General features: G+C 34.5%; 1 protein-coding gene and 1 non-coding gene across 2 annotated transcripts; both read right to left on the reverse strand.

Moving 5' to 3' along the window:
* Positions 1–933: 933 nt before the first annotated feature.
* On the reverse strand, positions 934–3810 carry LOC121251746 (protein FAM32A-like). The gene is made up of 3 exons (XM_041151087.1): positions 3573–3810; positions 2955–3107; positions 934–1404 (listed from the first exon to the last, which is right to left on the reverse strand). The coding sequence occupies exons 2-3, from the start codon at positions 3100–3102 to the stop codon at positions 1142–1144; spliced, it is 411 nt and encodes a 136-aa protein (XP_041007021.1). The 5' UTR covers positions 3103–3107; positions 3573–3810; the 3' UTR covers positions 934–1141.
* Positions 3811–15856: 12046 nt separating this feature from the next.
* LOC121243758 lies at positions 15857–15961 on the reverse strand. Its single transcript, XR_005936251.1, has one exon. It is a non-coding gene; the product is annotated as a small nucleolar RNA R71 (small nucleolar RNA).
* Between the last annotated feature and the right edge of the window lie 1175 nt (positions 15962–17136).

Raw genomic sequence — 17136 nt, forward strand, 5'->3', positions numbered from 1 at the left:
ATAAGTTTGGAGGGGCCAAGTATTTTAGGTTGAAATAAATAATTCAAATGAATTTTTAAAGGAACACCACTAACAAAATGATGATAATAATAATAAGAAAAAGTGATTAAAGAGTAGGAAATAAAAAATAAATTCAAAATCTAAAGAAAATAGGCGTTTCACAAAAACCATAACCAAAAAAAAAAAGTTTATAAAAATTTTTTAATTATAAAGTGTATACATAAAGTTTAAGCAAACATTAAAACAAAAATTATGATTTAAAATCTCCACAAAGTTTTTAGAGAATATAAATAATGACTACAAATAAAAAATACTTTATTTATCTTTTTCTTATGTTTTAACGTGTTTAAAAGTAAATATTACTTTTCTAAGAAATGAAATTTTCTGTCAATATTATATGAAATAAAATTAAATGGGAAATAATATAGCTGAATTGTTAAATTTTAGTTTGTTCGGAATAAAGCAGTATAGTCAAAAGTTGCATGGGGAAAAACAGGGGTGTCAAAAGCAAATGCGTCATGGAGTTGTCATTAGTGAGATTGGTCTTATAGATAAAGGGTAACCTGATGGATGAGAGGTTTTACCTGAAGTGCAGAAACAAGCTGGAATTTACAATGGCCAAGGCAAGGAAATAGACGATGCTTGATGATAAACAGACTAGCAAGTTGATTATTCTAGGAAAATTTGAATATGCTGGGGGAAATCTAACACACTTCTTTTGGGTTATTTTTCCCATTTGTGTTTCATTCAGCTGGAAATTAGTGTGAAAATATATTTAATTCAGAAAGAATATAAGATCTTTTAGTCAAATCATTAGTGCACGAAACTCTCTGCTTCTGACTATCAGTTCATCGTCCTCATCTATGAAGTGGAAGTAACATATGACAGACGATCTGTCATTGGCTATGTAGAAGAGGTTTGCATGTTGCAAACTTCAGAAAAAGCAATTGGTAATTGAAATTCACAATGGGAAAATAGGGGAAAAAAGATAACCTGGAGTGTATCAACAGTCACTGAACAAAAGCATAAATCTAGGGCAATAGGTAGTCGGTACCACAATGTGTACATGTAGCATTGACATTACAGTGACAAACAAAAGGTTGATGATCCCTTGTTCTTCAAACTCATAAACTTCCCCAGATCATCCTGGACCAACTTTGGGAATGTCATAATGTTCACTCATATTTGCCAGATACTGGTTGAAATCCTGAATCCGGTCACGGTGAGATTTATTAGCCGTCTTGGCCAATCTATGAACATCAATTCTCTCCCTCTGCTCTATATACCGCTTTTCTACGGGAGTGAGATGAACATCATAACGACCAGCCTTTCCATCCTCACTCAATTTGTTTCCATCATTTACATCATCCTCATTGGGATCAGCTGATAGCTCTGCACTTCCACCTGCACCAAATAAAAACAAAATTAATGAGAAAATGCCTTCTTGCATTCAACACTTTGGATGGGAAGATGGAAAAGAACAGGATCAAACAAGACAGTCGTATAATGCAAACTGTCGCCAATTTTACCACAGCCCAGTTTTGATCTTTAAAACCCCATCTTTGGGCAACAAACATGCTCTACTCTTAACGGAATTCGGCATTTCATTGAAGTCTAATATACAAGCAGTGTTTCCAGATTTCAAAGCATGACAACAATAGCATTTTCTTGGCAACATTTAGGATATCAAACTTGCATCAAATTAAAAGTTCTGACAGTGACCCAAAAGGTACCACTGTTACCATTTATAAAGTAGGAAGAAGCTGCTCTTAGTAAAACACCCAGTGCACTTGGTTACGCCTATTTATATTAATATACTTTTACCAAAAAACAAAAAAAAAAATTATAAGCCTCGTGTAGATGATAGAGAAACAAGTTTGGCTACAGACTGGAGCAGCTTCCACTGCTTCACTAATCGTATTATGATTCCAATAGTTCAAAACAACTAAATTATAAAGAATCACAAACGGAATAGTCTCTCAGATTAGAGAGTAAGCAGCCACTAATGGATCCAAAGTTCACCAAACTAATTCATCTAATTATACCATGAGGTATGGAAAGGCTGCCTTTCATGTGCATATTCATCCAGCAATAATCTAGTGGTAACATGCAGCAGTCCTATATGCTCATGAGCTGAAAAACTGCCCTTATATATATGTTTACTTTATCCGTCAAACATAAATAAATATTTGACATTTGACTTCTAAATTATTATATTTATATTCAAAAAGTTTTTGTAATTCTTATATTTGTCTCAAGGTAGCTTCTTCATTTTTACTTTTCAAGTGGACACCGCCACTGCGCTACCAATAAAAGCATTATATGGAATTTATCTTGGACTCTACTAATGAAAACAGGAATGATCAAAGAGAAACCTGATCAAGGTCAGTAAATCATTGTTGTTGGAACAGCAAAGTTAATCAAAAGCCCGGTATGTGAAAAAAATCCTAGCATGATCATCAAATGAAACGAGAATGGAATCCCAGTTTCCAGATGAAGAATTTTTCTAATCTAGAAAGACTTATCTTAAGCAAACAAACACATGAAGAGAGATATTGGTAAATGATGAAAACATTTTTTGATAAGTAGCTAAATGATGCAAATATTAATCTCTGAGCAAAATAATACTAATAACAATGGAGAACTAATTATCTTAATTACTAAAACAACAGCTACAGGCAGTCAGAGAGATAATTTAAAGAACTTCAGAAAACGATTTTTTTTATTAACACGAGGTGTCCAGGAACAGTATCCTGACTAATCCCGAGGGTGCATAGGCCCTTGGCAAAGAGTTTCCTGCAAGTCCAATGGCCCCTAAAAATTGTTTGCACCTAATGAGATTCGAACCTTGGATCTTGGAAGGACCATACCACCAGGACCAATGCCTTCACCACTTGAGCCAACACCTAAGGATTACTTCAGAAAACAATCACATGCCATAAATAACAACCCACCTGCTGGAGGTTTATTTTCTGTAACTTCAGAAAGCTGATCCTGATGTTTCTTATTTTTCTTTTTCTTCTTCACCCCCCCAGCCTTGACATCCAGGGCTTTTCCCTTGAGCTTCAGCTTACCCCCAACAACATTCTCATACCCTGACATTTTCTCTGTCAAGAAATTATAAATTATGGAGCTGAAGACTTGAAAAGATAAGAAATGTGAAAAAATACATATTAGAAAAGGACGAGGAGAAGAAATGGAAGTTCGGCAAAGAAGGGCGAATCAACCTACAGCCATAACAATCCTAACTATTAGGACTACTGCTATTGTAACATACGAACCCAAATAGGACTCAAAATCTATTATTTTATTTTATCTTCAAAACAGATTAACAGATCAGATTAAACAGAGTTTATATCTCATTAGGTTGCTTCCCTTATCAGCATTTCCCTGTAGTTATCCCTTAGGCTCCAGTTTAAATAAGATCCCTAAATCGAAACCAACTCCCAACTCCAAACTCTATCCAATCTCCAGAAGACTCACGTTATTCCCTCCCCCTCATCTATAAAAAAACCCACAAGACCTCAGAATTAATCACACATGAAATTTAGTTTACACAGAGAAAAACTCACTCGCACAGCCCTGTGTTTTTGCCCAGCCACCGCCGACCGCCAAAAAGGACGTCAGAGCACCACCACGCTGCCCAGAAATCGCCGACCAGCCCAACCCCGTCGAACCCACTCCTTTCCGGTAAGCCCACTGCCGTCTGCCACTCTCACTCTCTCTCTCGTGTCGCACGTTGCTCTTCCTTGGTGAGTCTCAGATCCCGTCGCATGGCCCTTGTTTCTCCAGCAAATGATTCTTTCCTAATTTCCTTTGTTCATACCTTTTATTTCTTTTACTTTTACTGAAAAGCACATGCAAGTTTTTGTTATTACACAAATGCCCTTCATCCATGCCCATTAGGGTGTTTTCCCTTAATGCCCTTGAAACCCCTTGTTTTGTAGACTTTCGTAAATCCTTCTGAAGGTAATTTGGAGAAGTTATTACCCTCAAGTAACTATGCTGACTTCATGTTTTAAACCTGGTCATGTACGTGGGTTAATTTCCTTGTGGGCTGGACTTGAGGTTACTTAGACATGTATTATTAAGATGGACTTGTGTTTTAAATTAGGCTTTATTTTATTATATTTCAGCAACTGTTTTAGTGATTTTTATGGGGCTAATTATATTTTCAGAAAAATATTACATTTACATGAGTTTTATCTACTTAAATAAATATATTAGTCATAGAATGATTTTTATAGAAAGTATTTAAGGAATTTTAAAGCATAATTTTAAAGTATCCTTTTAAAACTATTTTTGAGCCTATTATTTAGTTAATATTCCAATTGACTTTTTAACTAGATTTTTATAAAATTATTAAGTTATTATTTTAAATAGAAGTTAAGGAATATGTTATGAGTTTTAAATAATATTATTATGTATTAATTTTAGTGTAATTAAGTTATCTCTATATATGATTTTAAGCATTTAGAATGTTACGACACGTCTTTCTAAAAATGTTAGTGACAATTAGTGCCTCGTATAGATCACGAGCTATGACAAGAGATTGTGGAAGCAACACTAATAGGTAATTAGTATTATCATATAATTGCATGTGTATTGTAAATGTTCTAATTATATATGAAAATGTGATGTTTGTCTACGCTACGCTACGAGCTAAGTCAATGTTAGATCCATTTCATGATCTTTAATGAATTATAATGATATGCATGTAAGTGAGCTGATGTATGTTATGCTATTATAGATTGCAATTTGATGGATGATATATTATGAAAATTATATGTATGCCATGCAATGTAATGTCATGAAATATTTAGATCATATAATGTAACATACTAGTCATAGATTTGGGGTATATAAGTAAATCTTTTCGTTATTTTTTTCTATTATTATTATTTTTATAATCTTATCAGATTTTATATTTATTAATTTTAATAATTACTATAATCATTTTGTTTGAATTTACTAGAGTTTTGTTTTATTATTAATAATTATTACTAGATTTCATCAGATTTTACGTTCCACTAGAGTTTTGGTTTGAATTTAAGTTTTATTTCTTCCTATTCCAACCCGTAAGCATCATCCCTATCTCTTGATTTTACAATCGTAATCTATCTTCATCCTTACCTTTTAGTTGATTATCCTAATGGGAAACCAACTCTAGAATCCTATCAGCAAACGTTCCTTTTCACTCTTTATAAACCCACGAAGCCTCTAAAATAAACACAAAATCTTTTTAAGCCCTCGTATCAATCTCCTGCAAGCTGCCAACCCGTAAGCCTTGTTCTTCAGAACCACTACAACCTTCCCCCCATTCACAGCCTTTGCCAACCACAGTCGAGCAGCCACAAAAAAAAGGAGAGAAAATCGCAACTACCACTGCCCAGAACATGTCGACTTCCACCAACCCGTCGCACCCACTCCATCCCGAAAACCAGTCAGGTCGCCACCCTTCTTTCTCCCTTTCTAGGCGTCGCACCTCCCTACCCAAAGAAACAGTCGTGTCGCCCACCCACCTCCAGCCACCCAAAGCTGGCACACATCTCTCCTCTCTCACGGTAAGTTTTCTCCGTCTGCCATTAACCGCTCTCTCGTTTTCGGTAATCAATTCTCTCTCTCTCTCTCTCTCTCTCTCTCTCTCTCTCTCTCTCTCTCTCTCTCTCTCTCTAAACTTGCTCTCCCTCACTCGATGTCACACCACCACAAAGAAGCCGCTAGTTGCGCTGCCAATCCTTCCCCAGCTGCCTGAACCATTGCACCGTGCAACCCCTCTCTCTCGGTGAGTACATCGTAGAACTTTCCCCTCCCTCGCGATCCCTCTGTTTTTGGCCCCGTATGTTTAGATTTCTAGAGAAATCCTTACGTTCTTGATGGGCCCTTGGGCCCTAAGCCCTTATATGCGTATGCTAGGCTTATTTAGATGAACTCATGTAGTAATGTTATTATGGGCCAGATTTCAACTCTTACAGATTTTAATGATCTTTAAATGGACTTGTATTTTAAATTGAGTTTGATCTTATTTTATTTCAACAACAGTTTTAGTAATTTTATTGGGCTTAATATTTTAAATGTGAGTTTTTAATTAAATAAATATATTAGTCAAAGGCTATTTTTATAATGAAGTGTTTAAAGAATTTGAAATATATTTTAAAGTATATTATTGAGCCTAATATTTTGTTAATATTCCTTTGTCTATTTAGTAGAATTTTAATAAAATTATTATGTTAAGAATATTTAAACAATATTAATATTTATTAGGTATCTTATAAGATTTAATAATTATGTTAAGAAAGGAAACTTATTTTAAGAATTGAAGTTTTATGACTTATTTTAAAATAGCTCAAGTATTTGAGTAATTTAAATACTAGGATTTATTGATTATGGTGTTAAACAAAAGATTTATTTGACGATCTTTTAGATTGTGAATTTAATTAAATAGGATATTAGTACATATTGTTTCCAAACAGATTTAGCGATAGTTATTATTGCGTATAGGTGACGAGCTACGAAGTGATATTCAAGAAGAAGCACAACGAGGTAAATAATTTGATCACAAATTATGATCATTACAATTTAGCTTATATATAAGTATTATTCAAGCCAGTTCATTACCAGCCATTATTTATGCACCACTCATGTCATATGCAAACATATTATCTAGCATAGCATACGATTATGTCATTTCGCATCATGTTCAAATTCAGAAATTATAATTATGTATGTAATATGTCATGTATCTCATGTATATAAGACACATAAGCTATCTTAAGTTTCAAGTGCAAGATAAGATAAGATCAGTTAATTAGATGATCATTCAGATGCATGGTACCAATGCAATTCAGTTTCAGGGTGAATGTGCAAGCCACGGGCTCAAGCGTGGTCCACCATAGTATGCCAAAATATTATCAGTGGCTCCACTCACGGCCGCGGGACTTGGGGCGAGTGCACAACCTCACACATAGGGTTAAATGTGTTGGCCACTCAGATCAATCAGTTAAATCAAATAAATCAGTCAAATCAGTTAGTTAATTTAGATAAATCAGTCATGCATAGTATAAGCATCAATATGAACAATCATAATTTTTTTAAGCTCTCATCATGAAAGCTTTTATGAAAATCTTATGTTTATTATGTTTACGTTGTGATGAATTTCTTACTGAGTCTTTGATTCATTTCAGTTGTTTTCATATTTCTAATCACCCAGGTGAGGATGATGAATACGAGCAGGCAGCCCAGGATTAGAAGGAGCAGTTGATTTAGTTTCAGACTTTCTAGAATAAAATTTGTTTTTATAACTTAAATTTATTCAGTTTATTCATTTAATATTTTTGGAAGACATTTTATTAGACATTTTTCTACAAAATCAATTCTAATTTCATTTATTAAATATGAGGTCTCTTGTCAGGTTTATTTTATGAAAAATACGTGACACTCTTAGCCTATGGGAATGGGGTGTTACAATTTGGTATCAGAGACAGGTTTCGATCCTGGGACCTGTGGGTTATGAGTGTCACATAGGTTAGGAGTGTCACGTGTTTTACATAAAATAAACCCAGCAAGAGATCTCATATTTCATAAATAAAATTAGAATTTATTTTGTAGAAAAATGTCTAATAAAAATGTCTTCCAAAAACATTAAATGAATAAACTAAATAAATTTATGTCATAAAAGTAAATTTTATTCTAGAAAGTCTGAAACTAAATCAACTGCTCCTTCTAATCCTGGCCTGCCTGCTCGTATTCATTATCCTCACCTGGGTGATTAGAAACATGAAAACAACTAAAATGAGTCGAAGACTCAGCAAGAAATCCATCACAACGTAAACATAATAAACATAACATTTTCATAAAACTTTTCATGCATAAAAGTTTTCATGCTGAGAGCTTAAAAAATTTATGACTGTTTCTACTGATGCTTATGCTATGCATGACTGATTTATTTGAATTAACTGACTGATCTGCCTGATTTATCTTATTTAACTGATTGATATGACTGGCCAACACACTTAATCTTGTGTGCGAGGTTGTGCACCTGCCCCACGTCCCGCAGTCGCGGTGGGAGCCGCTGATAGTATTCTGGCATACTAAGGTGGACCACGCTTGAGCCCGTGGCTTGCACATCTACCTTGAAACTGAACTGCATTGATACCATGCATTTGAATGACCATCTAATTAATTGATTTTATCTTATCTTGCACTTGAACTTAAGATAGCTTATATGTCTTATACACATGAGATACATGACATATTACATACATAATTATAATTTCTGAATTTGAACATGATGCAGAATGACATAATCGTATGCTATACTGTCATATGACATGAGTGGTGCATAAATAATGGCTAGAAATGAACTAGCTTAAATAATACTTATATATAAGCTGAACTCTGATGATCCTAGTTTGTGATCAAATTACTTATCTCGTTGTGCTTCTTCTTGAATCTCACTTCGTAGCTCGTCACCTATACACAGTATCAACTATCACTAAATATGTCTAGGAATAACATGTACTAACATCCTACTCAATTAAATTCATAATCTAGAAGATAGTCAAGTAAATCTTTTGTTTAACACCATAATCAATAAATCTTAGTATTTAAATTAATTAAATACTAATAACATATTATAATTTAGTAGAATACTAGGGCTATTTTAAAATAAGTCATAAAAATCTCAATTATTAAAATAGGTTTCATTTCTTAACATAAAAAATCATAACATATTACTTAATTTTTCTATTTAAAGTATAACATAATAATTTTATTAAAAATCCGACTAAATAGACAAAATATTAGGCTCAATAGTATAATTTAAAATATATTTCAAATTCTTTAAACACTTTCTATAAAAATGAGCTTATGACTAATACATTTATTTAATAAAATTAAACTCAATTTGAAATATTAAGCCCAACTCAGCTACAAATAAAATGAAGTAATAATATTCATAATTAACATATACTTAAATGTAAGGTTATAAATGTAATTATACTTAAAATACTCCTTCAAGATACCATGAAAAGGGATTAAAAAGGGCATAAAAGTAATCTCCCTTTAACACCTGCTGAGCTGTGCGAGGCAAGGGACTCACCGAGTGGAGGAGGAGCACGTGGCTGAGCTGGGTGAGACGACGGTAGCTCTGGGTGGTTGGGGAAAGACTTGTGATGCGATTGGGTGGTCCTTTAGGCAAGGAGGTGCGACGCTGAGAGAGGAAGCGCGCGACGAAGCTGGGGCTGAGGTGAGGGTGGCGGCGACAGTTGTGGGCTTATCGTGGTTGTGCGAGGTCGAAGGAAGTGAACCATACGACATTTTCTGTGGATTCCCGAGTGGGTTTTCGACATCCTGAGGTGGCTACTGTGCAAGAGAAGTAGAGCTTTGGGCTTCACGTTCATGGCTGTAGTGACATGGTGCTTCGGCTGGTGGTGCGAAGTAAGGTCACGGTGGAACGACGGTAAATTCTGGGCTATCCGAAATAGTGTTCCGATGTCTTCTGTGCTGGCTGGCGACACCACTTGGATTGGATGCGTCGAGGTGCTCATCTTCGGGTACTACAAGAGGCCGCAACATGGTGCACGTGTGACAGTGCTTGGAGGTCTTCGCGGTCATGCATGTTTGGGCAGTGGAGTTGCCGCATTGGTTCCGTCGTCGAGCGGAGACCCTTTATGGCTTTTGCTGATGGTGCTCTGTTTGATGGGTGCAAAACAAGGCTGCGTTCATGCATGTTTTAGGCTCAAGCGGCAGAGGTTTATGTGCATGGGGGAAGGTCTGTTCATATTTTGTGTTATATTTAATACAGAGGCTTCGTAAGCTTTTATAGAGGAAAAATGGAGGATATATGGTAGGGTTTTTTTTTTATATGAGTTGGTCTTCCAATAGCATTTGGATTTATCAATTAGGGGATAAGGATAAGGCTTACCAGATAGGAAGAAATAAGGCTTAAAATTCAAAATCAACTCTAATGGCTATTGCAAAATCGGGTCATAATAAAATATCAATAATAAAATGATAATAATCTTATTAAAACGAACAATTAAAATCTGATAATAATAATAATAATAATTATATATTAATAATAATTATATATTAATAGTTATATAAAAAAATACATAAAACTTATCTTATGGCCTAATCTCAAGATCAGGTTGTTACATATAAGTCATGTAATGTGCATGTTAAGTGAGTCTATGTATGGTATGCTTATATAGATTGTTGTTTGATGGAGTGAATGTTATTAAAATCACATGAATGCTATGTATTGTTCACGTAGTATTCAAGTCACGTATGCCATGTAATGTTCATGCAGTAGTTAGATCATGTATGCCATGTGATATTTATGCAGTAATTAGATCATGTATGCTATGTAATGTTCATGTAGTACTTAGATTATGTATACCGTAGAATGTTATAAAATGTTTAGATCATGTTGTGCCTTGTCATGTTATGTTGTGCCATGATTAATAAGCCATGCTAAAGAAGGTCATGAAGTCTAATAATGTTCTCATGCATTAAGAAAGATAAGATGATAAGCAATGCTATAGACACAAGCGTGGTTCACCACAAGTTAAGTGAAACACGGACTCGAGCATATTTCACTCCATGTTATGACAAGATATACGAAGTTAAGTGAAATACGGACTCAAGCGTGTTTCACTCCATGTTATGACAAAATATGCAAAGTTAAGTGAAACACGGACTCAAGTGTGCTTCACTCCATGCTATAACAAGTTATGCAAGTTAAGTAAAACACGGACTCAGACGTGTTTCACTCCATACTATGACAAGATATGCAAAGTTAAGAGAAATACGAACTCAAGCGTGTTTCACTCCATGTTATGATAAGTTATGCAAGTTAAGTAAATCATGGACTCAAGCGTGTTTCACTCCATGTTATGACAAGTTATGCAAGTTAAGTAAATCACGGACCTAAACACGGTTCACCATATGTTAAGTGAAACACAGACCTAAATGTGTTTCACTCTATGATATGTTAAAGGGTGACACGGATCTAAGCGTGTTCATCACAAGTTATGATAAATGGTGCCACAGACCTAAATATGGTTCACCATATGTTAAGTGAAATACGGACCTAAGTGTGTTTCACTCCATGATATATTAAAGGGTGACATGAACCTAAGCATGGTTCACCATATGTTAGGTGAAATATAGACCCAAGCGTGTTTCATTCCATGTTATGACAAGTTATGCAATGCCACAAACTCAAGCGTGTGTCACCATATGATAAGTGAAAGAAAAGATAAACAAGCCATGTATGATTGTTATAAAATGCATGAAGCCAGTCATTTATGCATTCATGTTATATGTTTGCCATGATTATGTATGATCCCACTCATGCTAATGATGAATAGATATGCTATGGAATCTGTGATGATATATGTATGTATTAAAAAAAATTTCAGAAATTAAGCCTATGTTAAATTAAGTTATGTTTACGATATGATTGTGAATCTATGATGATGTATCTATGTTATGAAGAATGTTTCAAAAAAATTGTGAATCTATGATGATGTATGTATGTTATGAAGAATGTTTCAAAAAATTAAGTCTATGCTAAGCTAAGTCATGTTTACGGTATGATGTGCTATTTACTAAGTATTTGACTCATTTTTATTTGTTTCTCTGTTTTCTTCTATGTTTATCTATCACAAATGGAGATTGTGATGATGTAGAGCTGGATGGCCAGGATGTAGATCTAGTAAAAAGGCTTAGAAAGGAATAAGTGTTATTACATAAGGATTAGTTTCCTTTTATGTTATTTGAATAAAAGTCGCACATAGGACTACTATATGTTTTTACTTTACGTTTTCAATTTCATGTTTCAAAAACAGTTATGTTCAGTTTAGTAAAAGTTTCAATAAATAAGGTATTTCAGGATATGAATCTCTTTACCGAGTATTATGTTATGAATGTTTTATAATATTCATAACCTACAGGAAGAGGTGTTACAATTATAAAATATGGTGAATTGGCCAAGCGAAATAATAAAACCAAACTTTAAATTCATAATATGAACTAGAATAAACCATTAATTTCCATTCAACTTTTAGATGATGGGAAAATAACAATCATCAATGGCATGTTGTCTTCAGAGCCCAGATCAAACTAAAACTAAAATAGCATGATCCTAGAGAGTCAGAACACCAGTTACCACATAATTGGCTTCCCCTTAAGGAAAGAAAGAAAAATAAATTATAAGGAGAAAAAAATAGAGATCGTGTTTTCACAAAAAAACAACATAATAAAATTGGGACTTCGAATCTATTTCCTCTAGCCCCCGCCCCCAACAACCCTAGAAAAAAGAAATGAAGGAACGCGTCTCCATATATATAAGCTAGAAAGTGTGTACATACTTCAACCAAAAAAATACTTTACAATGTGAAAATTTCTTTTGGTACATAAACATATACACGGGTCCAAAATTTTTTTATTGGCATAATCATATACACAGATCCAATTGAAAGACACATATTCAAAAACTGTCAAAAAAAGATTCAAACACACCCATATATAGATGACAATAAACAAGATAAAACACAAAATAGTAACAAAAAAAAAAAAAGTTCAATAAATCATCAGAACATGAACCAATAAAAAAAAAATTATCAGAACACAAACCCTAAATTGCGTACCTGTAAAACCCAAAAACTTGTAAAACCCAAAAACTATCTCTGGGCTTGGTTGGCAGTGCATCTAGGACTCAGGGTGTTTCAGAGATTCTATTTTAATTGTTCTAAAGAAAGTTGTAATTCAAACTTCAGGACATTATTATCTGGAGAAAATATTTTTGCAGGATGTGGTATTAAACACCAAAAAACACCCTCCAATAGGAGGATGCCACGTAGTCATCTCATTTGTCTGAAATCGTTTGGAACTTAGATTATCTAATTTTAAACTGAGTCTGACATTTAAATGCCTAACTCAGAAATCACTAAACTTCTTTCAACTCAAAACTTTTTTACACGTTGGACCCACAACCTTCTTCAAACTTTTCATAAATACATCTAAACTCATCTTAACATACAAACACATCTAAACTCATTTTAGGTGGACCCCACAAAACTCACTCAACCATCTCAACTCACTACTATTCATAAAGAACTTAACTCGTTTCAACTTAACATCCAAACGGGGCCTAAACCGCATAACTCAGGAATTCTCTTGTTTGACCCTCTCTCCCACAAGACTCGTGACCCCAGAACCTCATCTTCTCTCCCAAGACACTGGACGAACATGTTGTAACCCTTGAGAAGTCATGAACCTATCAGCCAACGATGCACAACACAGGTTTTCTCTTGTTTGGCCCTCTTTCCCACTCTTCCTTTACCTATCATGTAATGAGCTTGGGCTTGGGATAGGAAATGGCCTTGTTGAGGTTGGCCTTGTTATGTAATGGCCCATGCAAGTATACTTCAATTAATTTATTTTATCTGTAAGTGTCCAATAATCTGTAATGGGTTTGTGGTTAGGCTTTGTTTAAGTCTTGTGCTGCAAATTTAGGTCTACGATTGTTTTATTTCTAGTATTTTGATAGGTCTTATGGTAGTTAATTCGAGTCTTGTGTTGCAAATTTGTGTCATTTTTCTTTCAATACTATTGATTTTATTTTCTTTCTATATATTTTATTTTATTTTCTTGGATTTGAAGGAATGAGAAGATTTAATGCGAAAGAAGAGCATTTTGGTACAAAAGAAGAGACTACAGATCCAGACTGATGAGAGGCAGCGAAATCTAAAGAGAACTGAGGAGATTTAGGTGAGAAGATACGTGACCAGAATTGGCAATAAGAGTTAGGCGATAAGTGAGATATTTTACCTTCTTGGCGAGAAGACTTGGCGCAAGGTTTCGGGCAACTAGATCGGGCGACTAGTCTAAACAACTAACCTAAACGACATCGTAGGCACATCTAGCAAAGGTGAGCAACTTTACCACTCGGTAGGTTGGCAAGAGGGTTCTATCATCCCAATCGGGAGTCTTTCCTCTTGGTTGGTGAGAGGTTTCTATCATCCTGATCAGGAGTCTTTCCTCTCGAAAGGCAATGAGACTAGTTATATTCATCACACACAACATCTACTCTGTGGGACCCTTTCGAGTTCCGCAATCAAGCAATCTACGGACCACCAAATCCTCCTGAACTCTGTAAATCAAGCTGCATATCACTGAATCTTCCATTTTAGATAATTCTTTTATTCTCGGGATAATTCCTTTTATGTTAGCTTTTATCTTTAAAAACTATTTTCTGAATCTTTAGGCTAGATTATAGTCGTATTTATCTTGTCTCCAGATTTGAATTTTGACATCTATTTAATCTCATCTTATGGGATGAATAGAGGATTATGAGTTTTTTAGAGAATCTGAATTTTAGATGTCAATAATCTAGAGTTTATCATTTGAGTTTATTTCAAGGAGGCAGATCTGGAGAGTAGAGGCGAGAGCCTCATGCTTCATCAACTAACTCCAACCAAGAACATTAGTTTTATTTTTTTTTCTCTTTAGTTTCATTATGAACTTATTCTATTTTCTAGAACTTTGATGTAGTTTAGCATTGAACACATGATTTATATTCGAAGTTATTTTATTTCAATATTTTCATAATTGAGTGTTTATTCCTTGTTCTTAATGCTTACAATTTTCTAGCTAATTATTGTTCAATCATAATGAGACCGATAGGTGATTTGTGATTAAACTCTAGGATTAAACGTCATTAGTTGAGCGAAAATAGAGATATTTTACCACGATTAGTGTGATTTTCAAGAAAAATCCAAAACACCTAATGAGTCTCCAATTAGTTAAATGCATATAGAGATATGAAGTTATTAGTTGGAGATATTTTTGGTATTGTTCAAGAGAAAATATTGAATATTAAGAGATTTTTATCATCAACTTGGGATAATTGAAATTCTATAACAAGGAAGAATAAATTGTGTAAGATTTGTTAGGTGAAATAAGACACTCTAGATCTATTCTTATTATTTTTAGAATCTTAATTTTGATGCTATTTTCTTCAATTTAATTTAGATAATCCATTCTTTAAATTTTAGTTTTCCAAATAGTAATTAAGTTAGTAAATTTCAATACTAAATAGCATAATTATTTCCTGTGGGTTCGATAATCATTTTCTTAAAAACACTTTACAACTTGTTACGATTTTGTGCACTTGCAAATATATTTTTATGCGAACAAGTTTCTGGCGCCATTCCAGGGGATTAGTTATTTGTTATTGATATTAACACGAGCTAGATTTTTACTACTTTGAATTTTATTTTAGCTTAAGAAAAAAAAACATTTGGTTTAAATTATATCACAGTTTGGTTTTTGGTTTTCAAGAACAGAAGTGCATGTGTCGATCTAAATCATTAGAACATACACTTTTCGATTCCAAGATTGAAAGAACCTTACATCAGATCAATAAAGAGAACAAGAAAGAGGTCGCTGCCTCCAAAGTTAATATGGTTAACCAGGAGCACAAGGCATTAAGAGACTATGCAATGCTCTCTATCAATAGGGCGACATCTAGTATAAGGAGGCCAACTATATAAGCCAATAACTTCGAGATCAAGTTAGTCATCATTCAAATGATTCAACAAACTGTCCGGTTTGGGGGTTATCACAAAAGGATCCTAATGTCCATATTGCAAATTTTCTAGAAACTTCTAATACTTTTAAACACAACGAAGTGATAGATAATGCGATTCGATTGAGACTTTTACTTTTTTCACTTAGGGAAAAAGCAAAAGCTTGGTTGAACTCTTTGTTGCCTAGCATCATCACCCCCTGGGAGCAGTTGGCACAAAAATTCTTAACAAAATATTTCCCTTCGGCCAAGACAGCGAAGTTAAGGAATGATATCACTACCTTCACCCAATTTTAGGGTGAATCATTATATGAGGTGGGAGAGATACAAGGATGTATTGCGCAAGTGTCCACATCATGACCTCTTAGCCTGGCTTCAAGTACAGACATTTAACAATGATTTGGGACCCACAAATCGATCTGTGGTTGATGCAGCCGTAGGAGGAGAATTAATAAATAAGACCCCTGAAGCCGCATATGAACTTCTGGAAAAGTTGGTATCTAACAACTATCAGTGGGTCGCAGAGAAAGCAATGCCAAAGAAGGCGGCCATCGTCGTTGAGCTTGACTCTATGTCCGTAATTGCGGCCTAGTTAGCAAATCTATCCAAACAATTAGGTAAAATGAACATTAATGCTATTCAAACTAATGTTGTTTGTGATCAATGTGCAGAAAATCATTTAAACGTAGATTGCCAAGTGGGGAATCCTTTGCCCAACCAAATTATGAAGAAGCCCATTACGTGTCTAATTTCCAAAGTCAAAATAATCCTTGTTCAAACATGTTTAATCTCGGATGGAGAAATCACCCTAACTTTTCATGGAGCAATAACCAAGTGTTGATTAGACCACCTCAACAGTTTCCATAACAAGAGAAGAAGCCGACACTTGAAGATATGCTTATGCAGTACATGCATATGAATGATATGGTAGTGCAAAACAGCTCGGCTTCAATCTGCAATCTTGAGGCGCAAATCGATCAGCTCTCAAACATGTTTACCGAAAGGACAGTAGGGACTTTACCGAGCAATACTGTGACCGATCTAAAGGAACATGTCAAAGCCATAACATTGAGAAGTGGGTGGACATATAACCAGCCACAAACAATAAATACCAAGCAAGATGCAGAAGTTGTCAAAAATATGGAGTCCGAGAAGAAAGAAACCGAGTACGAGGTGAAAGAAGTAGAGCGGGATGCGATAGACCAGCAAGCTGAAAAGACTAAAAAGAATAAAGGGGTTGCAAAACCCAAGAAATCTAGGGAGTTAATTCTGAAATTTATTCACATTCAATTTATGATCCACCAATTCATTTTCCGCAAAGATTAATAAAAAATAAGATTGATAACCAATTCTCTAAATTTTTGAGTATATTTAAGCAACTGCATATTAATATTCCTCTCATTGAGCCTTTAGAGCAAATGCCTAAATATGCAAAATTTTTTAAAGATATATTATCAAACAAACGGAAGTTGAAGGAGCATGAGACTATAATGCTGACCGAGGAGAGCAGTGCAATTTTACAAAAGAAGTTGCCACCT

The sequence above is a fragment of the Juglans microcarpa x Juglans regia genome, chromosome 1D (genome assembly GCF_004785595.1).
Source record: "Juglans microcarpa x Juglans regia isolate MS1-56 chromosome 1D, Jm3101_v1.0, whole genome shotgun sequence".
NCBI classification, from domain to species: domain Eukaryota; kingdom Viridiplantae; phylum Streptophyta; class Magnoliopsida; order Fagales; family Juglandaceae; genus Juglans; species Juglans microcarpa x Juglans regia.